The 27,333-nt window shown below is 44.8% G+C and overlaps 1 protein-coding gene across 3 annotated transcripts; it reads right to left on the bottom strand.

Annotated features, from left to right (window-relative positions):
• Window positions 1-5,744: 5,744 nt before the first annotated feature.
• Window positions 5,745-26,687, bottom strand: RLIM (ring finger protein, LIM domain interacting). Of its 3 annotated transcripts, XM_075763687.1 has the most exons (4): window positions 26,476-26,687; window positions 14,087-14,275; window positions 13,156-13,239; window positions 5,745-12,332 (listed from the first exon to the last, which is right to left on the bottom strand). In XM_075763687.1, the coding sequence occupies exons 2-4, from the start codon at window positions 14,253-14,255 to the stop codon at window positions 10,798-10,800; spliced, it is 1,788 nt and encodes a 595-aa protein (XP_075619802.1). In that variant the 5' UTR covers window positions 14,256-14,275; window positions 26,476-26,687; the 3' UTR covers window positions 5,745-10,797. The 3 variants fall into 3 exon arrangements, with proteins under 3 accessions (XP_075619802.1, XP_075619803.1, XP_075619804.1); XM_075763688.1 differs by lacking the exon at window positions 13,156-13,239 and having other exon boundaries at window positions 26,476-26,659; XM_075763689.1 differs by lacking the exon at window positions 26,476-26,687 and having other exon boundaries at window positions 5,745-12,351; window positions 14,087-14,225.
• Window positions 26,688-27,333: the final 646 nt, after the last annotated feature.

The raw sequence follows: 27,333 nt of genomic DNA, 5'->3' as shown, positions 1-27,333 counted from the left end.
GAGCTCATCTTTTTTGTCAATAAGAGCAGTTATGGGAGGGTCGAGGGCAGGAAAGACCGGGGATGATTATTCATAAGCGAGGTTACCGTGGCTCTGTGATACTGCAAACAAGGCTTTTATCAAGGGTTTGATATTAATGATCTGTTTACACTAGGTGCTTTAATTGACAGTAGATGAAAGCTGACATATGCATTAGTTTTATATAGCTCAGGCTTCTTTTTTTTTTTTTTTTTTTTAATATGCATCTCAACCCTTTTTCAAGTTGGGGATATTTACTGCAAATAGTATTTAAAAAAAAAAAAAAAAAACACCCCAAAAAACCCCACCAGGAGATAAGAGATGGTAAATAGAGATTCAAAGGAAATGAGACTACGGCAACGAGCTCCTCCGGAGGACTTTGTGCCGTGCGTGCAGGGACGGAGTAAGGAGAGGTGGTAACGCCGCAGCCCACCCCGGGAGCGGAAAGCACCGCGCGAACCTGCTGAGCTGCACGGCGATAGCGAAAAAACCCCAACGCCCCCAAGGCCAGCCTGCTATTATAATGATATTCTTGGGATGGCTGCAAAATTGGGGGGGGTAGGGGTTCGGGAGGGTGCTGGGTACGGGATAAAAGCGGGCTGCACACCCACAGGGACACCCAGAGAGGCAACGGGGAGGAGGGGGAGCCCCTGCCCGGCTGCTCCCAGAGCCCCCCCAGGAGCATCAGCAGCTCCACAAAAATAAGTAAATATATACGTACACACGTCTATAAGCCCCGCTCAGTCTCACTGCTGGGCACGGAGCAGCAGCCGCCCCCGCTCCCCGGCTCTGGCAGGCTTCTGGCTCTGGCCCTAATACGTGGAAAGCTGAAAAAGTTGGGGGGGGGAAAAGTATTTTGGATCAGAGCAAAGCCCTGAGTTTTTCAATATAAAGGTGCCAACCTAGAAAAGACCAAACCAAACAACAAAGGAGGTTTTCATTACTGTAACGCAATCGTTTTTACATATCTATTCACATATTAAAATTGAAATATCATGGATTAAAACAAGCCGATTATACATAATGGTTTACATTTGTACTTACAAAATGCAAAATTTACATGTATGTTTTATGTACGAAATATGAACCGCATAATGTTTTATATTAGTTTAATAGTTATAAATTACATAAGGGTTTTAGAGAGAGAGATAGATATATATGTGAACGGCATATATGATATCTATAGCTACATTTAGTTGGGGTTTTTTTAATTTATACATATATATGTGTGTGTGTGTGTGTATATATACAGACACACAGATGTATCTATGCGTGCAGTGCGTACACGCTGCCGCGGGGTGAGGCTGACCGCCCGCCGGTGGTGACTGGGCATTTGGAGGCCGTGGGCGCACGCTGTGCCCAGCCGCTCCTCTCCCCGCGGGCTCTGGGCTGGGCTTGTTTTCTTTCATTGTCTTCTTCTCCATCTGTTTTCTTTTTACAGGACCTAAATATTATAATCCTTCAAAAAAAACCCAAAACCAACCCAAAAACCCAACCCAACTAAAAACCCCGTCTGCAAGTGCCTTTGAAGGATGCTCTGACGAGTGGCAGAAGCTTTTTTTCTTTTTTTTTTTTTTTTTTTAATTGTTTTAATCATCTCTGCCTCGAAATGCAAATCTTTCCCAGAGCTGGTGCTTTGCTGTCGTTACTTAAAGCAATAATTTGGAAAAGATCCCTTCCCGGAGCTGTTCGGCCGTACCCAGGCTCAGCGGGGCGGCTGGGGCTGTTGCTCAGGCGGCTGCGGGACGACGGCATGGAGCCGGGGCGGCGTGGGACCCTCGGCCCCGAACGCGGGGTGCCCAGCACCCATGCCCGGGGTACCGGGAGGCATCACCGAAGGGGAAGGGAGAACACGTGGGGTGCGACTGGGGGAGGTGAGCTCGGGATGCGCTTGCTTTCCTTCGTGTTGGGTTTTAGGGGCTTTTTTAAGTGCAATATGGGAAACCGCTTAATACTGGCAGCAGGGCAAAGCAGGGGAGGGAAAAAAAAAATATATATATATGTGCTTAGATCTAAGGCAAACACAGCACAGGGGAGGGGGAAAAAGAAAGAGGAGAGGGGACAAAGCGAGCAGGAGGGTGCGTGCGGCTGGGAGGGAGGGGAGAGGATGGGCTGCCCGTGGTCCGGGTGCTGGGCACCCTCAGGCCCCGAAGCCGATGCTGAGCACGCAGCACCCCCGCGGCAGGAGGCAGCCGGAGCCCAGCCCCGCCGGTGCGGGAGCAGAGGAGCACGTTGGGCTGCAAGACCCACTGATTGCTTTTGGACCCGGTCGCTTGTGCGTGCTTTATCCTGGCCGAGGCTTCGGGGTATGCTGGGTTTTTTATCCTTTTTTTTTTTTTTTTTTTTTTGGCACAAGAGCTGCACTAAACACGTTTCTCCCAATCACCCGCGGCCCCACTCGATCCCGCACTGGAAACACCAGCGGCGTTCGGGGGCTTTTTCGGCGGGGTTGTGTAAACAGCCCCTCCTGCGGCCGCGGGGCGGGGTGCGAGCGGGGGACCCCACGTGTGTGTCCCCACCACCCTCGCAGGCTCCAGCTATTGTTCTGGCACGCACCTCTTCCGCCCAGGAGCGGGATTTCACGGTTATAAATCTGTTGTCGTCTCATTTGGAGTATTGTTCGGTGCGGGTCAGTCCCGGCCGGTCAGTACGTGGCCAGCGCGGCATCACCCCCAGCAGCGCCTGCCGCCCCCCGCCGAGCCCCCACGGGCCCTCGTCCCCGGGGCTCTTCTTCTGGACCCGCTCTGCGTCCGCGCGGCCAGACCCTGAGGATCCCCGTGGTTTTGCTCCCACCCATATTCTTCTTCCACCTGTGTTGATGTTTTTACCAGTCCCACTCAGACGAGCATCAGAAGGCTTTTTTTTCTTTTTTTTTAAACCGTTCCTTAAGTTTTCCCCCAGTTTAATCCCCCTCCTGTTTCCCTTCCCCTCCTCTGTCCTTCATCCCTTCCAGCCTTTCCCGGCCCCTCTCCCTCCTGGCCACACGTGCGGGGAAGCTGGACGAGCACTCAGCGTCCAGGGCATTTCCCTGCCTCCCCCCGCCCCGCACAAGTATTTCACTTTCTTTAGCTCCATCTTTCCAAATGAAAGCAAGATCATCCCAAAGGTGCCAGCAGCAAAGGCCGACTCATTTCCAAGTTTATTTAGGATTTATTTAGTTTATTTAGAAGTCAGTAGTACCTACTATTTGTTCCACTGCGTATTTTCCTGCTTTTCACCTGTCCGGCAGCGAGCGATGCTCCCGGCAGGCACGCGGCAGTCCCGCATCTCTTCAATCTCTCGGCACAGATCCCTGCTCCGGGCTCAGGAGCTGAACCCTGTGGGCTCCTGAAATAGCTTCGTTTCAAGAGCTTTCACACCCATAACACCCACCAGCATCAGCAAAACCGCCAGCCAGCCTGCGGGCAAGGTCTGGCTTTGCAGATGCGGGGCAAAAACATGGGGTTTCGGTCTGGGGGTGTTTCACTGCTGTGAAAGGAAAGACTAGAAGCGGGTATTAAAGCCAAGAAATCAAGCCAGGCACTTTTTGCTTCGTAACATTTCGTACAGCACTCATCATGATGGGTGAAACCTCTGCTCCAGAGCGAAAAAAATCACCGGCCTCAAACTTTCAGCCTGGAAAAAAATCACATTCTGCAAATCCAGCCCAAGAAATTAAACAAGTGGGGGGAAAAAAAAAAAAATAAAAATCACGTCTGCTGGCAACCAGGAACCCGGCCGGCTCCGTCCTGGCGCTGCACAAGGCATCCCTCTGCCGGCTGCCGGAGCCGTGGGGAACCCGCCGCAGCCCCCGTCCAGCTCCCGCAGCCCGAATCCCACGATGCTATCATCACAAGGATGCCACCTCGTAAGCTTTTTTCCCTTGAAAACCCAGGACCCTGACGGCGTAGGGTGCCAAAACTCAGGAAACCCTCAGCAAATACGGGATGACTCCCATTTTATGAAGTAATCATTGTGGAGGGGACTTGACGCCTGGATTTTCACATGCTCGGCTTAACAGGGGATTTATTCAGGGGAACAGTTGGAGCATGCAGCGTCGGCATCTCATTAGCACCAAGAAACAATACCCCTCCAGTTTAAGACTAAAAAGTGGGTTTAGTTTTCCCTATATAACTTTATTGTAAGCGTTTAGGGAACCACAACAGAGCTGAGTTTAGCTTCATTATACTAAAAGCCCCGAAACAGGTTCAATCACACTTGAAACAGCTGGGAAGGGCAAGCGAGCAGCACCCAGCCTTCGCTTTTCTCCCCGCCTCTCTATTCCCAAACCCTGGATCCCAGCGAGGAGCCATCAGAAGAACCCTTTTGGAGGCGAGAAGTCCCCAAATGCAGGGTTATTCCTGCACCCCCATCGCTCTGGCACGGGCAGGTTCGCCAAACACAACCTTTCTCCTCCCACCCAGCAGCAGAACCAGCAAAGCAGCCACGTTCCCCCTGCGAAAGGCTTGGATCTGCCACGGAGACGTACCCTGAAGGGAAGAGTAGGACAACGTAAAAGGTCACAGGGTTTAAGCGCCGAGAGGGAGGAATGAGGTCATATAATGTTTTACAGGCCAGAACAAAGACCTCTAATATAGTAAAGAAAACAAACATAGGGATGAAGTCAGCCGCACGCGGGCTCTGAGGTTGGTTTGGAGTTTTCAAGCAATTTGAGGGTCGATCAACAGTTTTTGAGAAACAAATACAGGGCTCCCCGAACCGAAGGACTTCCTACAGCCAGACGCGGGGCTGGAGCTGGCGACCTGGCAAAAAGCTCCTGGCGCAGAAAGCGTGGGAACCGCTTTGTGAATTAAATCACCGAAATAAAAGTTAACACCTATGTTAAAGACTCAATTTCAGATTGAACTGTACACGTGCAGAGCAAGACAGACCACGGCGCTAAAGACGAAGCATGTGGGAATGGGGGGGAAAAAACCCCGCCCCTATCCAAGAGCTCTCCCCACGGAGAGCGCAGCTGGAGCAGGACCCCGACTCAACGCATCCCTGGAGAAGCCCACGACTTTCCTCCTTACCCAACGAGCATCCATCACAGTGCATCATCGAGCATCGGCCCAGCTGTGATACTGCCCCGGCACCCAAAACACCGGGCGCTGCGTGTTTCCAAGCTGTACGTCACCTTCCTACCCCTTCTTTTGTTCCGATGTCATCACACCCCTCTCCGGGACCGGCCCCCACTTCCTACTCGAAACACGGAGTGGAGGTGAGGGAAGCGCTGATAATAAAGATAGCTTCCCACGCCCTAAAAAATTTCCTTCCCGCTCAAGTAAGCGTTTGCACGTACATCAGCTGCTAATTTTAGGACGAAGCTTTTAGCCAGATGTGAGAGCTTCTCACGGAAGCCGCTGAACACTGCAAAGTGTATTTCTGGGGAGACTCGGCCCCGACGGCCCCACGGGGCCCTGGTACCGATGGGCACCTGTAAAAGTCACAGCTACTACTTGAAAGCCAACTTGCAGACACCGCTTTGGTATCCCACGTTATCCACGGACAGATTTACAGAAGTCTGGGACATCGTGAGATTTATTGCTTTGGTTTTATCTACTAAGGAGCAATAAATTCTTCCGAGAAGTTAACTCTATACCATTCCGGCTCTTTCCTTTCCGCCCAGCCTCGAGGGAAAAGGTGTACTTAGGAAATAAATTCCTAGCGCATCCACCATCATTTACTCCAGTGCATTCCCATCGTAAGAAGAACAAACCCAAGGAGTGATGATCAAGCACAAGATGAACACTTCATGCATTTTATTGAGTCTATTTAAATTTGCATTATGACATCTTACATAGGGAACAAACTCCTCCTAAATGTTAGCTATCAAATCGGGTCAAACTGGTGTCCAATGACCTCAGAGTACCATTTTGTATTAAACAACTCCAGTATAAACAGGTGTAAAGCACTGTACAAAAAAAAAAAGGAAAAAAACAAAAGAAAAAAAAGAAAACTGTTACATTCTCAGTTGGATTCAGGGCTTCCCAACCAACAGCCTTACTAGCAGATGACAGTGAAATTCAGGAAGGGGTCTCAAGTATTTGAGCTTAAGGGAACAAAACCAAATAAAACAATCAAAACAAATTCAATGGTACGTTTCCCCATAAGAAAAAAGAAGAATAAAAAGAGATACCTCCTACCAAAAAAGAGGTTGGGAAGCCCTGGTTTAACAGATGCAAACTTCCTTTCAACACAACACAACTTGTATGTGCTTTGGGTAAGTTACCATCCATTCCGTCTCTTTGCCCTCCTCCTTCCCTCCCTCGCGGAGGATAAACAAACAAAAAGCCTAGTGTATGCGAGGGTTGGAAATATTTCTGACTTTGTTATGAATTCCCTTAAGGTGGCTCCAAGCCAACCCTCCTCCAAAGCCCCTCCTCCTGGGAGAGGGCAGGAGGGCTTGGGGTGACAGGCCCAGGGGGAATGGCCTTCAGCTGGAGGGGGGCGGATTCAGATAGAAGGAAAAATCCTTCTCTACGAGGGTGGTGAGGCACTGGGACAGGTTGCTCAATAAATTTATGGATGCCCCATCCCTGGCAGTGTTCAAGGCCAGGCTGGATGGTGCTTTGGGCAACCTGGGCTAGTGGAGGGTGTCCCTGCCCATGGCAGGGGGTGGGACTGGATGGGCTGTGAGGTCCCTGCCCACCCAAACAATAATTCTATGATTTTAAGGCAGAGGAGCAGGCAGACATTTCCATCACGGCTGTGTACCTCATCGGCTCCACACTTGTTTACAAACCCTTAATCAAGCAACGGGAGCCCCCGCGGTAGGAGCAAGGATGACCGGTGAGAAAACCCAGACATCAGTTACACGAACGTACTCATTAATGAAAGGGGGCCCAAACTAATGGCAAGGCTGCGGCTAAGCCGACAGGATGAAGCTCTGTATTGCAGTGTGACAGAGAAAAAAAAAAACCCCTGGTCACACTGCTACAAGTCAGAGACCGATGGTCAGCCTTAACGCATTTCTGTTCTCATCTTCGTGAGACCCTCGTTATTACGAGACCACTGGGAACGTCCTCTCTGTGTCGGCAACCATCTCAAGATAAACACTGACTGTGGACAGACCAGGGAAACAGTCCTCTGGACGCTCCGCATTTGCATAATCCAGACAAGTGACAGGAAACTGGAATGACAGTCATTATGGCCCATTGTGCCAACTTTGGTGGGAAATCCCTTCGGTTGGAAGTTGACACAATGGACAATTATGGCTCCTTCAAAACTGGTACGGATCATGTCAGCCCAGCTGCCGTGCCTGCACCTCAGTACTTCCTACAAAACATCTTTAAACTTTTAATGAGTAATTTCTATGCATGCAGTACCTACACTAATCAAATAATTTTTAAAATAAGTCAATTAACTGCCTACAAGTTCTTTGCAAAAAACCCAACCTGTTCAAAGAAATAAAAAAGTGCATGTGAAAGGGAAATCTAACCAACCCCAGGAGTAACTCTTCACAGTCTTTTAACCGATAAAGCCCCAATTAAAAAAAAAAAAAAAAAGGCAAGCAAGCACCCACAAGTCCGTATGGGTTCACAATCTGAGTTAAACTAGCAAACGCATTCTTAAATAAAAAACACTGCGCGTTTTGCCTTGTGACTGCTTTAATCGCCGTGTATGGAGGTCCAGGTCTGGAACTGAAGGAATTAAGCTCACACCCCAGACAGATATTCACAGCAGGAGTTTGGGTGGTTTGGAGTTAGAAAAAACCACCACGATAACTACCGAGGCAGGCAATACCAGGGAACCTCCTTCAAAAATAAAATAAAAGCAGCAGCTTTCAACGCCAAAGAAACCGTGCTGCTCGGAGCGAGGGAAGGCTGAGGGAGGCTCCCACACGGTGGCACTGTGACCCAGGCAGCTGCCTGCCGCCTCAGACTCATTTCTGTACAGCCAGGCCTTGGAAAAATGCAGGATTGGCCCTTTTAACCCTTCGTACGGCGACAAGCACGAGTGAAGCGGCCGTCTCCCTCCTGAAACACCAAGAAAGCGTAAACGGAGGGAAGCGAGAAGTACAAAGGCTCGATACCAAAATGATTCATCAACTGTAAATTGGGCTAATCGTGAACCCGAGTGTCTTTCTACTTGGTTAGCAATGGAAGTGTTAATAGTGGCTTCTCCTAACTCCAATCTAACTTTAAAAGAATAGAAATTGAATTACCACAGAGGCTGACGGATGACTCAGCTACATAAAGAGGTCTCTGCTGTATCAGCAATTTAATTTCTGCCAACTCCTCCAGACATCAGGCAACAAACCCCCAGCGCCTTTAGCACGCTCAGTGTTGGAAAAGGCATATAAAACACTGAGAACATCCAAGGGCTCCTGAACTAAGGTTAAATTATTTGTTCTTGGTACCATTTGGGAAACCTCCAGCATTTTATTAGTTGCTATTGTTACAGAAAGATAAAATGTTAAGGCATGCCACTATTAAGCTATAACAAAACTGTAAAATGGTTTCTACCAACGTGAACAGTTACCGGAAACTCAGAACATTAAAAAGAAAAGCCATGTTGAATGACACGTATCACAGCCGAGCTTCACATTAATTAGCACTAGTGGGCTCCTTTCTTTCTGGTCACCAGCCTCAGTCCTCAGAGATGTACATCAGACATTCAAAATCTAACACAGCATTCACATACAGAGGGTTGTTGGATTTTTTTCCTTCTAACTCTACACTCTGTAAGTCAGTAAAGCCGCTGGCAACTGATAGCACGTCTTTGCTATGCGAATGCCTTCAGAAATGTTATTTTGTTGAGGAAATTTTGGCATAGAGAGCCCAGCACCTGAAATTAATACCTAACTTCCAATTTTACAGTGATGCATGTCAGAGGGAAAAATTCAAAACCATGAGCTTATTCATTCTTCTGTTCAAAAAGAATCCCCTCTGCCACGATGCTGTGTCCCACCAGGAGGAAAGCAAGCTCAATAGCCAGTCAGGGTTTCCCACTGAACCAAACACCACAAAACCCACACGGAGAAAAAATTTGGATTGGAACATCGTGGAATCCTTAACTAGCTGACGAGATGTTAAAATGGCTTAGAGCAGAGACTATAGTTTTTTGCAACCACCACTATAGAACACCAAAAATCTGTTTTCATTAGGAAGAAGAGATAGGCCAGCTTTGGTTTTGTCATCTGAGGAACAAGCCATATTTCCCATATAGCCAGCAAGAGCAGTTCATATCGCTTTATCACTACTGCCCTGGGATCAAAATAAATACTGCTTTCCCTGCTGCACATGTAAGCTAGGGGAAAAAAAAAGAAATCATTACAGAATACAGCATAGAACAGGGCATCGAGGGTGAAGGATGTTTTCCCCTGACACTGATGAGAGTTGCAGTACATTCTCCAATTCTCAATTTCAATATGCCACATACATAATTTCAAAAGTAAATTCAAGTCATTTCAATCTGTGCAATTGGTGTATAAAGGGTTTATGGGTTTTTTAATGTTATTCTTAGAATTGGCTATACATTTAAAGTGTACTCCCATAATCAATTGTAATCTTCAGATTTAAACTAACACTCTAATAATTTGTTTTCCAGTTAATGCTTAAGTTATTTTTCTGCAGCACTGGAGTTACCGGCTACCAGCACTGGATGTATCGGCAGATAAACCTCAGCAGATCCAGAGGTTACTAATATAGTCAAAGCTGGTGGGGAAAAAAAAAAACCACCCTGTTGATACTTGTCTGCTGAATAGTTACACAAACTGAAAGTAAAAGTTGATATAAAAATTGGGCATCAGCCTCACTGAATGAACTGGTACATACCAGTTTGTATTATTACGTATCAGTAACCACACCAAGAAATAACCAGCCATTAGAAGAGTTTCTAATTTTTATCATCTTTTTTGGTGGCATTACTGAGCCAAAACACTGCAATTATCACATTTAATTTCCATTTTTTAATGCAATTAAGATGTCTAATTCAACTGTTTTTATATTACAGTAGCTGTTCACATAAATAGTACAGATATGCACTGCTCTTGACAGGTACACAGTTACAAAAGCAGCTCTCGTATTTAGTTTGCTCTCTGTGTGGTGGGTTTTGTATGAAAAGCATTCTTGATTTCTAAGCATGGTACAATTTTAATTCTTAATGCGTTAGTACAACAGTGCATTGGAAAAGTACTGAGCTTCTACAAAAAAGCTTTACAATTTTAAAACAGATTTTTTTTTTTATTTAAACAAGCATAGGCAATTCTTATATTTCCACAACAAGATAAATATCCCAATTAAGCTAACAGCTCATCCTACAGCGTGCCATAGTGATGGGGAAAGGGCTAACATTAGTGTTATTTACACAGACATGTCCAATATTAACCCGGTATGAAAATTAAAAGTATGTTCAAGTGTGCAATTAAGTTCATATTTTTTCAGATAGTTGGATTTCTTGCAAAAATTCCTCTACGACTCATGTACGTTTAGCTGGGATGACGTCTCAAAGAACTCCTCCTAAGCACAGGGCAAAATGTTTATTGGACTGGGATGGCAGGGGCTGGGTGGGGGAAAGAACTTAATTATCTTCACAAAGAAAGAACTATTTTTAAGCGGGCAGATGTCTTTGGACAAGTGAAATTTAACACCCATACTGACTAGATCTTGAAAACCCTAATTAAAGAAATTTTCTGATTTTAAAAGCTTGAATTCAGAGAAAATGCTTTCATGAGGGAAGATTCACTCCAAGTCATTACTATACATTGAGGAACCACTCAAAAAGTGGCCATAAAGGAAGTGACTTCTTTGCCCATCACTATCACACTAGCTGCTTGGCCATAAATTCAGATCTCATTTAGACAACACTCTCTCTGTTACCAGAAGCTAAGACTGCTCTGCGACAAATGGGACAAGTGGAATTTTCTGATAACCAGCGATCAATGCAGTGGACGTGATACTCGTGCGAACAAGGCAATTTACGGAGCTTGTTGCCTTCCGTGTACTCTGTGATACACACACTACAGGTTTTCAGAGCATCGCTCTCACCAAAATTCCTCATCGCTAGGTTGTCAATTTGTTCTTTGGTGAGTCCTCTTGGTTGGTCATCATCATCTTCATTTAGTAGGAAAAATTGTGCTAGGCTAAGGAATGGTAGAGAACCACTTTCTTCAAATGTGACCGATCCCCTTGTATTCCGACCTTCCCGTCTGGCCCCAGACGTCGAACCACCTTCATTCCCACCTTCATACACCTCCCCTGAGCTAACATCTGTACCTTCGTTGCTTGAAGTACCACCACCTCCAGGCTGCGGCTCAGCAGCATCCACGTTCTGATTTGGAGTTGGGCCACTAGGATCTGCATCGCTATCGCTATACATGAAGTAACTCAGCTCTCCGAAGCCTGTCATTATCTGCCTTAGCATAGTCTGAATAGCAACTGATGTAGTCTCACTTAAGCCTGTGTTTAAGATCCTACGGATAGGAATCCTAATGGTACTGACGTAAGTTCTCACTCCAGCCCGTTCTGAACGTGAAAATGTGCGCCTAAACCCTCCCCGTTCGCTTTCGTAAGTGACTGTGTTGTTAGGTGTCTGGGACCTGGACCGAGTTCTGTTGGCTATGCTGTCTCTTTGCCGATATTCTCCCGGACGAACTCTTCTCACCTGAAGATCAAGTACTATGGTGGGAGGCCTCTGCCCAGGAGCTGCAGACTCACTGGTGCCGTTAGTTTCTGAAGAACCTGCCGCTTGAGGAACAGGTCTCGTCTCGGGGGTTGAAAACAGAACTGCATTTTCACTTGGCATCTCAGTCCCCACTGTATGCTGTCTTACTGTCACATGCTGCCTAGTTCTAGAGCTTCCCTCAGCTTCATTCGCTGAGGAGTGGTCAAGTGTTTGAGATGATGTATTGTGATGAGACCTGCGAGGAGTCTCATTCACTGGATTAATAGGTGACCTACTTCTATCAGTCCTAGCCCGCGTTCTCCGCTGTTCTGGACTCCTACTTCTCGCTCTCCTCTGCCCTCTAGGAGGGGAAGCTTCCTCAGTTGTTAGCTCCTCTGAAGTGCTCCTTTCTGATCCAGGCTGCCTTACAGATGGTGATTCAGACCTCGGAATTTCAGAGTCACTTTGGCTGTTTTCCAAATCCTCCCCACTGGAAGGCTCTACAGATGGCTCATTCTCAGTTTCTGGATTTGTGTTCCCATTATTACGGTTGACATTTATTTCCAAACTGAATCTGAAGTCACCACTATTTGGGTTAGTCCGGCTCACGGCTCTCCAAGACTGGTTTCCTCGTTGCCCACTTCGTGTTGTATTTCCAGTCTGTCGGACTGAATTAAGCCAGTCTATTATAGAATCGCCGTTTGACACATCTTCTGCGGACTCTGCACCTGCGAAAAAGACAGGGAACTACCGAAATTAGAGTACTGAGCTAATTTTGGAGTGATCTTTTCCAAGAACATAATTGCTTAGTATAACAAGTGACAATTTAGAAGTGCTTAATCCTACCAAGTGCTATTGTGGTTTCACACATAGCATCACAATTCTTATCTACCAGAGCTCTTTTAAGGGAGCAGGAGTGGATGTTTTTCTAATATGTACAGATAGGCTGCAGCCATCACGTAGCAAACGAGTCATCAAAATAACACATATTGTTCATCGTAAGTAAATGGAAAGTCACATTTCAGGTGTCGTAACACATCAATATTCTGTGTTTTCCTTTCCAAGCAATTAAGTGATCTATCGACCGCTAAATAGAAAACTAAGTTTGTCCTGACCCTTCACTTGAAGAATGGCTTTATAGCAAGTCTATCTCGCTAAAGAATGAACCCCAGTGGCAAGCTCCAAGCCTCCTCCACCAATCTCTGTAGAAGGGTGATAACGAAAGCAGTACAGCATCTTTGGGAGGGAAGAATGGTGAATAAAAAAAAAAGAAGGATTGCAAAAAAGCACCCCAGAAGGGAGCAGACAGGAAGGCAATCTTAAATTAAAAGAAAAAAGAAACCTAAATATCTTGATGCAAGTAACAGATGTGTTATGAGTGAGATCTCTCCCAAACTGACCTCTGCAGCAGATACCAGACGTAACGTTCACTTAGTTTTGAAACAAAGCTCACCTTGCACCTGCCTAGGCTTAACTTGTTCCACTCCTGCACTCAAGTTAAGGTCCGTATGGGGTGCTAAAGTTAAGAGTTTTCACAAATACTGTATATACCTCTATTCTCATCACTGTTTTGCTGTGGCGGACCTTCTTTAACTTGGTGTAGCCTTCTCAGCAACTCTTCTTCAGTAATTTCACCTTAGAAAATAAGCAAAATTTTCCAAAAATATTTCCAAATCATATGTATGGCAAGCATTATCAAAAACTTCTAAAGAAGGTACAAGCCACCACTTGTCTTTTTTTTTCTAATTAAATCCTGCCATAATGAGACTGCCAAACAGGTTGCTAAGAGGAAGTTCAGACACTTCAGCACCATTATCCCAAGTAAGTTTTGCTGAAGCTGAAATATCCAACATTTTCAACCTATTTGAGAGATGTGCTTTCTGGTTCTGTAACCTCTACCACTTAGCAGCAATTTTCATCATCCTATACCAATTACATGGCTGTCCAGGGTAAAATATTTAAGATAACACCTTCACAAGCATGAAAAAAGGTTTAAATTAGTCGAAGTCATGTTTTAAATTAGAACTGGTTTGAATTAGGTATCATCCTACAGAGAGTCAAGTTAAAGTAATAAGTCAATTGAAAACTGACATAAAAATGCCCATGCAGAATCTCGCGCCAGACTCCTTGTCCTAGTTACAAACTCTTAACCTCACCAGCACAAAATTTTCACCCAAATGCTTAAGGGAGATTATTTTTTGATCAAAAATAACTAAGGGCCCATAACTGGAGCTGGGTCAACTCTGGGCCGTCCTGACAAGTTGTGTAAACACTAGACTTTTGCATCTCCTAACTACCTCTCCACTAGTCAGGGGACCACTCAAATTTGAGTATGCACAAATTAGTAAGAAGCTACTTCCTACCACGGAACACAACTGCAGCACACAAACTAAATGGGTGAAACAGTTTCAGGAGCACAGAAAATGACACAAATCGCCTACAAGCGATTCTAGTAAGATGTACATACACAAGCATTACCTACCTGGTGTGCCTAGCAAATTGTTATCTCTCATAAGCCTGTAGTCCTCTTCACTCAGGTTGTTCACAAACTGATAGAAAGCTTCTTCTCGATCTAACCGGTCTAGCTGACTCTGACGTTGTGCTTCTGATTGATCAATATTTCCTTTATCACTAGAATCTGAGCCTTCCATCTTGATGAGTGGAAGAGTACCTAAAAAGGAGAAAATAAATCCTTCATCCAGCATAGTGAAATATAGCATGAAATTTAGGTATGTTTAACCTGTGCTACGGCCTTCATTATTATCCTTAAATTTGGAGGGGGGGTGCACTTTGCTAATGAAGCTTCAGTTAAGATAAGCTGCATAACCACAGGGATCACAAATGAAATAATGCTCAAAGCATGAACCTCTTCCAGAAGCACAAACAAAATCTATGCTCACTGTGGTGGGTTGACCCCAGCTGGAGGCAGGTGCCCACCAAAGCTGCTCTATCATCCCCCTCCTCAACTGGACAAGGGAGAGAAAATACAACGAAAGGCTCATGGGTCAAGATAAGGACAGGGAGAGATCATTCACCAGTTACCATCATGGGCAAACCAGACTCAACTTAGAAAAAATTAATCCAATTTATTACCAAGAAAACAGAGTAGAGCAATGAGAAATAAACCCAAATCTTAAAACACCTTCTCCCAGCCCTCCCCTCTCCCTGGGCTCAACTTCACTCCCAAATTCTCCACCTACACCCCCCAGCAGCACAGGGGGACAGGGAATGGGGGCTGTGGTCAGTTCATCACACATTGTCTCTGCTGCTCCATCTTCCTCAGGGGGAGGACTCCTCACACTCTTCCCCTGCTCCAGCACGGGGTCCCTCCCACGGGAGATAGTCCTCCACGAACTTCTCCAATGTGAGTCCTTCCCACGGGCTACAATGCTTCACCAACCGCTCCAGTGTGGGTCTCTTCCACAGGGTGCAGACCTTCAGGAGCAAACTGCTCCAGCGTGGGTCCCCCACGGGGTCACAAGTCCTGGCAGCAAACCTGTTCTGGCGTGGGCTCCTCTCTCCACGGGGCCACAGGTCCTGCCAAGAACCTGCTCCGGCATGGGCTTCCCATGGGGTCACAGCCTCCTTCGAGTGTCTCCACCTGCTCCGGCGTGGGGTCCTCCAGGGGGACGACCTGCCTCACCATGGTCTTCTCCCCAGGCTGCAGGGGAATCTCTGCTCTGACGTCTGGAGCACCTCTTCCCCCTCCTTCTTCACTGACCTCGGTGTCTGCAGAGTTTCTTATCTCTTCTCACTCCTCTCTGACTGCAAAAGCTGCTGCTTTTTTTTTTTTTCCTTCTTAACTCTTATCACAGAGGCGCTACCACCGTCCCTGATGGACTCAGCCTTGGCCAGCAGTGGGGTCCACCTTGGAGCCGGCTGGCCTTGGCTCTATCGGACAAAGGGGAAGCTTCTAGCAGCTTCTCACAGAAGCCACCCCTATAGCCCCCCCCCCCGCTACCAAAACCTTGCCACACAAACCCCAAACACCCATTATTATCAAATACTCAAAGCAGCAAGTACAAACACATGGAATAATATCAGCCATAATAACCCTCAGTCCATCTTTACATAGTTGACGACATGTTCACGACTATCCGCTTTTTAACAAAATATTCCTAACACTGCAACCGCCTCACGAATCACAAAGCATGCCTTACAGTGCCATACAACAGCGCAGTACAACCCATAAGCAAGCCATCCTTGATCATGCTCTCTAAACGAGTTTGGGATTAAGCGTCCAACACTTCTTCCTGCCCTGCACTATGGTGAGGAAAGCAGGAATCAATCTAACTTACTGCATTGCTATGAGGAACGCCCTTTTCACCATCCATGAGAATTTTAACAGAATGAAGGGGTTATGAAGAATTCAAATACAGAAGACAGAAGATGCTATGCAACACTGTGTCAGAAAAAAAAAAAAAGGAAAAGGGTTTGTAAAATCAACTTTATAGTTTTATGTCAAGAGAAGAATTTGCTTGCAAGTTTCAGCATTTACTGAACTACTGATGTTGATGACTGGAATTTCCAGGACAAAACTCCACAGTGTATACCAGGTATAACTTCTGCTATAAAGAACTGTCTTCTATATTGTGTATTTTTTAATATAAACTTCACCTCATCATGTTTTCCATTTGGATGAGCCCCTTGACAATGACTCTCTCCCTCTCAAAAAAAAAATCAACGAATGCCATGTCTATATTTGACAAATACTATAACAAAATACATGCAAATGCAGGAGACATTCTGGCACTGCTTGCGCCATGCAAATATATAAAATGAAGTTAAAATAATAACTACTTTCCTTAATCACTACGCCTCACTATTCACAACATCAAGAATTTTCCTGTACAACTGGTAGAATCTAGTTACTCAGAGAGGTGATTAGCAAGCTAATCCTCTGCATGCTAAAAAGCTCTGCAATAACATTCCCCATCAGAAAACATTCCTTTCATTTAAACCATACTTCATGTGACATGAAAATACTGGAAGAATAAAGCTTTTCTGCTTCTCACTGGAAAATTTCCAACACTTCGACATCTGTCTAGTGCAAAAAGCATCTTTTTTTTTTATTTTTGGTTTGTCAGCTCAGCTGTCAAGTCGAGACTGCCCACAGTTTACATTAGTGCTTCTCCACAGAAGAACAGCACCGCATGATCTCCAGGGGTAGTTTATTTCAGCTGCTATTGTGAAAATTAAAGTGCACTGACAACCTCAATGTATAACAGCAGAAAATTCCACTGGATAGGACATCCCATTATTGCAGACTTGCAGATTATAAGATAGCTACTCCAACACCCTTTGTCTTGAATCCTGACACAGTAGAACTTGTTTTTAAGTTAGTCATATTAAGGCACAAATGACTTGTTGCCACTCAATAATACAGTATGCAAAGCTACTGGTATTATTTGGTTCTGTGGATTTCTGCCATTTCACCAAAGAAATTAGGTTTAATTTTCACCTTTTTATCAGTAAGCAGCAGCAATCACTAGGGTTACTATTGTTTCTAATGGCAGCCTATCAGCTTTCTCTGTATTGCCAAATCTCTGGTGCAATCTAAAGACTGCATGGCCCGTCTGAAGACTTGCATGTGATGTGCTGTCAAATATACGGATAAATGAACCCATTCACAGTCAAAGTTGCACAATGGTTTCAGCAGGTATGTTCCACTTGGACTGGGCTCAGTTAAGAAATCTGTATGCCCTTCAAATCTCAGACATCTTTCTAATGAGAACATAGCTTGCTTGAAACTCAAACAGCTTTTTACAAGCTTTCTGTAGCAGAATGATGACTCCAAGTAACTTCACTTAAAGACATATTTGTTCTAGAAGATACCAGAAATACAAAGACAGCTGCTTTTAAAAGAAACACCTGAATAAAGCCTCGAGTACAACGAGAGACTTGCATCCAAAATAAAACCTTGAAAGATGCATTAGTTCTCTGGAGATACACATCAAAACTCTAACCAGCATTCCCTTTTTTTAGGACAACGATGAAACACAGTTGACAATAGGATTAAGAAGATAAGGGAATGTAGTAAGATGCTAAGGGACAGGAGCAGTGTAAAGTATTGTAAAACATTTTCCCAAAAATGACTGCCACCTCGGTACTTACTGACTTTAAAACACACAGAATGACTTCATGTGCAATATTAACATATTTGTAAGCATTAGACTAACTCTACAACAGCTTTTAAAAAAGAAAACCACACTATGCATACAAAGCATAACATTTGTTTACTGCTTATGCTTTGAAATTTTCCTTTTAACTGCAAATTCCAGTGCTTGCAAGCACCTTAGCTATATAATGTCTATTTGAGTCAAAGACACTTGCCCCTTCCATTTCAGAAAATGAAGGGGCACCATTCTTGGTCAGGGAAAAAGGGAGTCAAAACAAGTGTGTGTGTGTGTGCGCGCGTGTGAAATCTCTTCTTTACCAACAGACTGATGTACACTTTTATAGTTGATCCTTTAGGAAATGCTCAGAGTAAGTCAGAGTCAGACTTACTTCTTTCCAGGTTTGCTCCTCTTTTTTCCTCCATCATCTCATATCCTCCTTCCTAAACCATAAAATCAGCTATTGGTCAAGACTGAAAAGATGCTATTACTAACAAAAAAGCCTCAGAGGTGAGATCTTGAATTAAGAATTTATTTTACATTAGGACTATTTTTACTAGTGACAAACTCACTGTATTTTCCTACTGCAAGCTACTGTAACAGACTACGCTAGCCCACTGTACTCCAATTTCATGCTGTTTAGCTTCAATGTCCTAGAAATACTACAAATTTATGGGGCATGTTTACACTGATGGAAACACAGATGGCAGAGAAACATATAAATGCACATCAAAACATTCTCCCTACCTTACTTTTGGCAGCAAATGGGACGATACTCTTCAAACTAAAGCTCTGAGATTATAACCAGTAAATGGAAAATAGGAGTTCTACCCCAAGGCTTCTGCTAATTTCTCATCACTGTCCACTCAGCTCACTGTCCATTTTAAGCTTCACCTCCCACACCGCTGCAAAACCTCACGTTACCAGACTGAGCTTACTAGAATATTTAGACTACTACTGCCTCAGCATGACTCCATAGGTTCCATCTGGCTGTACAACAGGATTTCCACGGTGGCAGTTACTATGTCGCCTCGCTCCTATTTCAACATGGTAGAGTGTTACAGAAATAACTTGAAAATCTGTCCCTCATTCAGGGTTCTGCTCTCAGCTCATACACTGCAGAAAATTAAGACTGGCTTAAGGAAGCTGACTGCAGTAACACAAGGAAACCTGATGAGGGAAAGCCAACAGAGTACACTATTAACTCACAACAAAATAATCAATATTTGATTATCGAATAAGCAGGTATGCTTCAACTCTGTTTCTCTTTCTTCCAGTGGTTTAGTTCAACTCAAAGTAAGACTTTGTTCTTATTCAAGTTAAAAGACTCAGAATTTCCTTCTTCAGTGTCCTCCCTTGTCAGCAGTGAGTTGACAAAGGGTGGGGAAGGTCACACCTATGAGCAGGAAGTTCAGTTCTGTTGATTATTGCCAACTTCAGCCGAGATACCCAGCAACGAACATCTCTGGGAAAACGGGGGGGGAGAATCACCTAGAGGTTGCACAAAACAAGAGAATCATAGCTAGAATAAACTATTTTCTCATTTAAAAAAAAAAATTAAGGGAAATATTCTTCAGCAGCTGAATATCCAGACACATTAACTACAGTGAATTCTTAATTGGTGTTCCCATCCTTCCACAAGTCAGCAAAGTATCTTCCCTGCAGTTACGCTTCAACAATCTCAGAGATTTCAGAGCACAAATAACTAGCTGTCTCTCCACTGCTGCTACAGACTGCAGGAGCAAAAACAGTAAGCCCACAAAATGTATTGTTTCTTACATTCTTTTATTCAAGAGGAAAGAATATTACGCTCTTTTGGACAGGAACAATTTACGAGTACTAGATATTCCTTCAGTAATGCAAAGTTATCATTCTTACAGTACATGAAATTTTTTACATTTTCCTTTATGCCAAGTCATGTGTAAACTATATCAAATCAGTCAGGAATTTACCACTGCTTAAAAACAATCTAGTGGGACAGTAAGTACTGATAAATTACTTGTGTTGTCCATTTACCTTCAACAATAACACTATGCATCTCCATACTGCTTAGCACCTATGGACTATGGAATTCTTCCCAGAAAAAGTACTAATGGACCATAAGGCACAATTATAAATCACTAGCTCTTCCTCCTTCAAAAATGTGTAGTATCTCCTGACATTAGTTCTCTCTGTTGAATACCAAGACACTAGCTTAGCCTGCACTCCTGATTTTTTAAATAAAAAAAAAAAATTACATAAAACATTAGAACTCTCATTAAACTAACTAGGTAAAACTTAGAAGATCTGGCAAATTCAGAAATCTCTCATTTGCAGGGTGTGGTGGGTTGACCCTGGCTGGACGCCAGGTACCCACCAAAGCTGCTCTATCACTCCCCCTCCTCAACTGGACAGGGCAGAGAAAATATAATGAAAGGCTTCTGGGTCAAGATAAGGCCAGGGAGAGATTGTTCACCAATCACTGTCACGGCCAAAACAGACTCAACTTAGGAAAAAAATTCATCCAATTTATTACCAAGCAAATCAGAGTAGGGTGGATATCTGCTCCACCATCACCCTCCACGGGCTGCAGGGGACAGCCTGCCTCACCACAGTCTTCTCCACGGGCCGGCGCCTGGAGCACCTCCTCCCCTCCTTCTTCACTGACCTTGGTGTCTGAAAAGTTTCTCACTCTGGATGCAAAAGCTGCCACTAGTTGGTTCGGTTTTTTTTTTCCTCCTTAACTCTCTTATCGCAGAGGCGCTACCACCGTCCCTGATGGACTCAGCCTTGGCCAGTGGCGGGTCCATCTTGGAGCCGGCTGGCCTTGGGTCTGTCGGACAAAGGGGAAGCTTCTAGCAGCTTCTTGCAGAAGCCACCCCTGTAGCCCCCCCCGCTACCAAAACCTTGCCACACAAATCCAATACACAGGGTTAAATGAAAAAGGAATACTTTAAAGTTATAATCTTCATTAGATTTATGGGGCAACTCTCAAATTTTAACAGGAGAAAGGCACTCAATTTTTAAAACTGCAGAAACAACTCAGATGCTCACGAGCTAGCTGTGCAATAAAAATTTCCTCTAAAAATCTAGGTGTTACTGGTATTTCAATGTTACATTAGAATCTGTAGTGCCCTGTACATTAGGAACGTTTCCTGAATTACCTCACGTCCCAGCAACATAATTGATACCTCTGTATAAACAAAAAAAAGATGATGGCAATATGAATAAGTGTTTCATAGATGTGCTCAGCAGAAGGCTAATTTCTCAGTTATGATTCATAACCTCATCTTAATTAGGTACTTCAACTAGCAGAGCACCTTGCTTACTTCCAGTCTGCAGAAATTATCAAACCCTTTGACTAAAAGAAGTGACTCCATAGTGGAAGCCAGAAATACTTATTTTCTGGTTTGGGCTGTTATAAATTAACTATTGTTTTCCTCCCCTTCTTTCACTGAACACACCTCGAAGACGTTTTAGCTCTACAGCCCCAGTACAACACAGCTGTCTGTTGAAAGCTCTCTTCCACAAACTCTGACTTCAGCAGCTCTAACATACCGTCCCGTTTGGCAGGACCAGTCCCAGCCAGCAGTCTCTCCAATTCCATTTCTCAAATGACACAGGAAGAGCAGCTAGAACAGGCAGTTCTGTTACCCCAGGTTCTTTAGGCACAAACAGAACCAACTTCATGTGCAGTATCTGTCTGACCCACCCACCTCCCAACTACCAGATTTTCCTAGAAGAACTAAAAGTTGAGAAATAGTTTCCAGGCCAGGCAGTATCCAATTTCTCCATACTCAAAACTAGCAGAAATAAGACATAACAGAAACTACATTTTCATCTTAAATATTTCATCATTCAAGTCTGCAAGCTCAAAAGCAGTAGCAAAAATTGACTGTCAGTGAATCCTATCATTAAAGGAAAGATACTATAAAACAGTAAAATGAAACAGCTATCTATTTGCATTATACATGGAGCTTCATTACGTCAAGTATGGTTTCTTTTTCCTTTTTGTGCAGGTGCACAAGTTTCCTTTTGTGATTACACCAAAGGCTTTGATAGCACAGGTACAATTCTCTCATCTACATCTTCGACAGAGTAACAAGTAACAAACTTTTCTAGTTTTCAAAGTTGCATCATGGATGGATATACTCTTTTTTTTTTTCCTGCTAATCCTGCTTGCTATTGACTCTCTGATGAACAACAGATCTACGCTCTTACTAGACTTCTACTAAACCTACCACAATTTTTAAAGACTCGAGAACTCCCTGTGTCCTCTTTGCCTCAAAAAAATTATCACAGAGCATGTGTTACTTCCGGAAAACTGGATGAAAATTTTGTCTTCTATAAAGCGTTCTGTGTAAACTGGGATAAAATTTAAATGCCAGCTTAACAAGGAGTGTTAAACATCGATTCAGCTATTTCACTACCCCAGTATGATTCAAAGCAAAGGCTGTAAACCAAGATGTCATTCCAAACATACATTTTAAACAATAGAAAGCAGATGAATACTTTTGCAGAACAGTTGCAGAAAATTCCACAGCAAAAAAAAAAAAAGAGGGGAAAACATTTCAACAGAACCAACTATTGAGATCAAGAGAAACTCAGATGTACTATCAACTGCCGAGATATCAGAAAGAAGTGAAGAAATCAGGGTACAGAACATCCTACAGTATGTAAGGCAGAAGAGCTCTAGTTAAAAAAGAAACAAAACTCATGACAGTTTTCCAATGTTATCTTCCGTACGGAAGCGTAGAGCTTCGCAATTCCAGAATACTGAGAGCATGTGGAACGAAGACGGAGCTCTGAAAATAAAATGCAGTAAGAACTGCCAAAATCCATGGCTTCACATTTTATCATCTGCACTTACTAAAACAACACTTTTCACATACAAGTTGACAATAAAATTAAGACAGTACTGCCTTTTGCCCTCAAATTCAGATGATATCACAGAAGAGAAAGCATAGCATATACAAAGTATAGCAAGTTTCCAGCACTCGAGTCTCATAAAATGATACTGTTTTTCCCCAGAAATGAACTTCCCGCTAGGTCAGGAAGCAGAAGGCCCACTCTGAGGCTCAAAGGAAGAAGTAATGCTGCACACAAGTAACCAGCGTTGACACTGAAAGACAGCAGTATAAACATATCGTTGACATCCAAGGAAGTCATACCCACAAAACTACATGATGACCATCATGGAGTGTTTTCCTTTCTGAAAAAACATAAGTTTTGGTTAGCAAAAGCACTAAGCCAGTCACAACTCACTGAATTTCAACCCATCATTAAATTTACTACCGAATCTGTCTCCACCAAACTGCTGCTAATACAGCTACTACTGAAAGTGAAAGGCCAATAAAACAATGACAATCACTACAACCACAACCCACACAGGAATTCTGATACATGGATTTTTGTTGTTGATGTCTAGCGCCTAACAAATATAGAAGTGGAAAATAAATTTAAGTAAAATTTATTTGACTTTAAATACGTATCTGTAAGACTAAAATTCCATTTCTGATGATATACCTAGGCAGGCAAGCTCAAGCACTTTAACAAGACTACATGCACATACATCTTGCATACTGAAATTAAGAGTGCTCTAAGCAAAATGTTTTTAAGTTACTACATTAAGAGAAAATATGCACCGACTTCTCCTACATATTCAATTATCGTTAGATGGGTTTATGAGACTGTACAACTCTGCAGACCTCCTTGAGTAAAAAGCTGAGCTTCAACACTGCACATTAGCAACAAGTTACTAGCAAGTACCTCAGTAATATAAACCTGGTGCAGTGGTTTAACCGTGGCTGGACACCAGGTGTCCACCAAGCCGCTCTACCACTCCCCGCTTCAGCAGGACAGGGAGGGGAGAAAAATAAGATGGAAAAAAACAACCCCAAACTCGTGGGTCAAGATAAAGGCAATTTAATACAGCAAAAGGCTGCGCACGAAAGCAAAGTAAAAGCAAAAGATTATTCTCTACTTCCTATCAGCAGGCGATGTCCAGCCACTTCCCGGGAAGCAGGGCTTCTAAGTGTAGCGGTTGCTCCGGAAGACAAACTTGCAAGAAAACAAATGCCCCCAGTTCCTCCCCCTTCAGCTTCTTATTGCTGAGCAGACGTCATATGGTACAGAATATCCCTTTGGTCAGTTTGGGTCAGCTGTCCTGCCTTTGTCCCCTCCCAAGATCTTGCCCACCCACAGCCTACTGCTGAGGAGGGGGAGAAATGTTGGAGAGACAGCCTTGACGTGTGCCAGCACTGCTCAGTAGTAGCCAAAACACTGGTGTGTTATCAAGGCCTTGATAGATACCAATACACAGCACAGCACTACGAGGGCTGCTGTGGGGAAAGTTAACTCCATCTCAGCCAGACCTGATACACCTGGACAGCTTGAAGGAGACACAGGCTTGTGTGTTTCTTACGATCTTAACCTGCACAAAAGCAAAACGGAGTCTCTGTGATGCTTCTGGCTATCCCTATCCACCATACAGAGGTCCTGACTCTTAAGTTATGACGCTGTTTAGAAGTATTGGTTTTGAGATGCACAAGACCTTCATAAAAATACCTTGAAGACAGAGACATTTATGTTCAGTTTTATCCCTTCAAGATTAATTTTTGCAACCTCAAGAGTTGATAATCTCAGTCTTGATCAAAACTTAAGGCACAAAAACTTGGATAAATACCCAATACTCTTGTTTGGATTCAAATGTTTTAATAGATGGAAACTGAGTTCTCTACACAAAAATTTAGAACAGCCTAATAATGTGTTAAGCTATATTAAAATGGACTTAAATACAATCCTTAGACTCAAGTATATGAAGTTACAACATCCACTACAAGTGGAAGCATTCTACTAAGACCAAGGAATGTATTTTGATACATTCCCATATGGAAGAGGAATAAAGGAACAAGGTAAGCAAGTATATTAATATATAGGTGTCTTAAAAATATTTTCATTTAGGGCTCTCACTACCCATTCCCCTAAAAATACCAGTACAAAAAAAAAAAAAGAGGACACACAATGGAGACCAGACACTTGTAACACTGTTTTCCAGTACACCTTGACATGCCTACGAATTCAGTAATTTAGAAAATAAATATGATACAGATGACAACCACTATATGCTTGAAAAATGCTGGTGTGGTTATTTGAGTGACAAGCATTTATGTAGTGAGAATTGCTGATGAAGAGAACACTGTAGTTGTTACACTTTAGTAGTCTAACATAACAAGAAGCCCTTAATTTTATAACATGTGGCATGTCTTCCCTTGTTAGGAGCAGGCAAGACATAATTCCAAGCTATAATTCTTTTAATTCCAAAATGGTAAATCTGTAGAGGGAATACAGTCAGTTTAACTGCTAGTTGACCACTACAACCAAACTAAGCATCTGACTCCCAATTAAGATAATTAACTGCACAAGAAGCAGCCAACTGTTTACTTTTTTAAAATAGACTTGACAAGCCACTGCAATTAAAATTCAGGGACAAATTGGTGTCAGAGTTTCTTTAGCATTTCAACAATGATTTTCAACTTGAAACTAACCAGTACTGCAATATGGACAGGGAGAATAAATCAGATGTGTGATGGTACTACTGGGTACAACCCAGTTTCAGTTCTTGTTTACAAGCTTCTCTGTATAAAGACTATCTTCCTGAAAAATAGTGAAACAAACAAAACTATTATTAAAAAAAAAATCTGGGGTTTTTTTTTTGCTGTGAAACCTTTTGTCAGGCTCCTTCTACTACACAGCAAAATCAAGACACATAACAAACTTTAATAACCACATTACACATATATTATATACAACCTGATATTGCTCCTCCATTAAAGCAGATCGCTGAAGATAAAGTAACAGATACTATCTAGCTGGACTTGACAATTGTTTTGAAATACTGTAAACAGAAATCTTAAATATCAAGAGACACTACTAAAACAGGAAGAACTTCCACAGGAAACTAAGGTGACAAGAGCAAAGATGATGTGACTAAGTGGAAAGAAACTAATAGGATAGTAATAGGAAACCACAGGTTTTAACAGGTTGCAAGCTGATCAAGACCCTTACAACAGAGTGAGATACGAAGAGTTCCCTGGCCTGTCTCCACAACAGGGCTTCTTGTCTCAACTAACGGGAAGAACAGACTGAAAACACGGTCCTGAAGAGCTGCGATCCCTTAAGTAGGAACTAAACAGTATGGCGAGGCCCAAGACAGTGGCTATAATTCCCCTCCGCACTCCACCCCTCCAAAAAGGGGCTAGTTTAAATTCTTCCTCCAGCCCAACCAGATACCTAAAGGGTGAGGAGCCCAGCAGCCCTCCCCGAGGGGGGAGCACAAACCCTCCTCCAGCTCCAAATGGAGGAACAGGTTCGCCCCGCTCCGGCGGCAGGTCCTGCCGCACACCCCAGGAGAAAGGGGAAAAGTCCCCAGGGTGACAGAGCCCGGCCCATCCGGGGGAGACGGGGGCCAAGGATCCTCGCAGTGCCCCGGGCACACCCGCGCACAGACCGCCATCACCGCCCCCAGCTCCATCACGGCACCCCGCTCCGCCTCTGCCGCGGGGCGGTTTCGGCCTCCCGAGCCCCGCCGAGCCGGGAGCCGCCCTGGCCTGCCCGGAACCCCGCAACCGGCACGGCGGGAGCCCAGAGCAGGGGTAGAGGGGCCCCGCGGCCCCCGGCTCCGGGCGAGGGCCGCAGCCGCCGCCACCTCCCCTGGGCCTGGGCCTCTCCCTTCTCCGGGCCATTTTGAGAGTCCGCCTCCGGCCTCGATACTCACCGCCCGCCGCCACCGCCCGCCGCCGCCGCCGCCTCCCCAGCTCTCGGTCCGCTGCTCTCCCCACGCCTCAGCGGGCTCGGTCCTGGCTCACCCCGCTCCGTCCGTCCCCGAACAGCCGCAGCGTCGCCCTCCCTCCCCTCTCAGGCGGCCATTTTCTGCTCCATTGTTACCAAGGAACGGGGGCCCGGAAGCGGCCGCCGACAAACGGAAGTGAAGGCGCACGCGCCTCTGCGCAGGCGCCACCACCCCCTCCGGGGTGTGGGGGTGGAGCGCGGCCCAACGAGAGGAGCGTGGAGGACCGCGGGGATAGAGCGGCCCCAGCGCCTAGGGGGCGCCGCCATTTTGAAGAGGGGCAAAGGCCGAGGGCTGGCATGGAGGCGGGGTGGCTGCTGGGTGCCTTCCCGGCCACCGCTCAGCCCGCAGCCTCCCGCCGCCCCGAGGGGGTGCCGAAGGCCCCGGGGCTCAGCAGGGCCTGCCTGTGGTGCCCGTTAAAGTGCAGCAGAAGTAGGGCACGTGTCCCCGCAGGAACCGGGCCTGTCAGTGCAAGGGCCATTTCATGTCACCTCACGGCACAATCCGGGCAGAGGTGCCAGTGCTCGGGGCTGGCGATGGCCAACGTTGCCAAAGGCTGAGGAAAAAATTGTTAGCGAGGAGTCGTGTCTGTCGATACGGACATTCGCTCTCTTCGCCCTCTGACCGTGGCAGCGTTTCCCCTCCTCACGCTGGGTTTTCTATGCTGTCTAACCTGGTGTCATGTATTAAAGACAACTCTTGCACTATATAAAAGCTAAGATATGCCTGTTTACCACTATGAGCCTTAATTAAAAGAGCACCAGACTTCCCATGTTCTGTAAGTTG

The sequence above is a fragment of the Balearica regulorum genome, chromosome 11 (genome assembly GCF_011004875.1).
Source record: "Balearica regulorum gibbericeps isolate bBalReg1 chromosome 11, bBalReg1.pri, whole genome shotgun sequence".
Lineage (NCBI taxonomy): Eukaryota > Metazoa > Chordata > Aves > Gruiformes > Gruidae > Balearica > Balearica regulorum.
Note: the sequence above shows the minus strand (reverse complement) of the source record. Positions and strands in the feature narration are given on the sequence as shown.

What these genes read in the sequence shown, in the direction of transcription:
- RLIM (XM_075763687.1), bottom strand. Translation starts at nt 14,255, where the DNA reads ATGGAAGGCTCAGATTCTAGTGATAAAGGAAATATTGATCAATCAGAA. An exon ending in CAATTTGCTAGGCACACCAG is followed by an intron (nt 13,240 to 14,086) that starts GTAGGTAATGCT and finishes TTATTTTCTAAG; the next exon opens with GTGAAATTACTGAAGAAGAG. An exon ending in AAACAGTGATGAGAATAGAG is followed by an intron (nt 12,333 to 13,155) that starts GTATATACAGTA and finishes TCTTTTTCGCAG; the next exon opens with GTGCAGAGTCCGCAGAAGAT.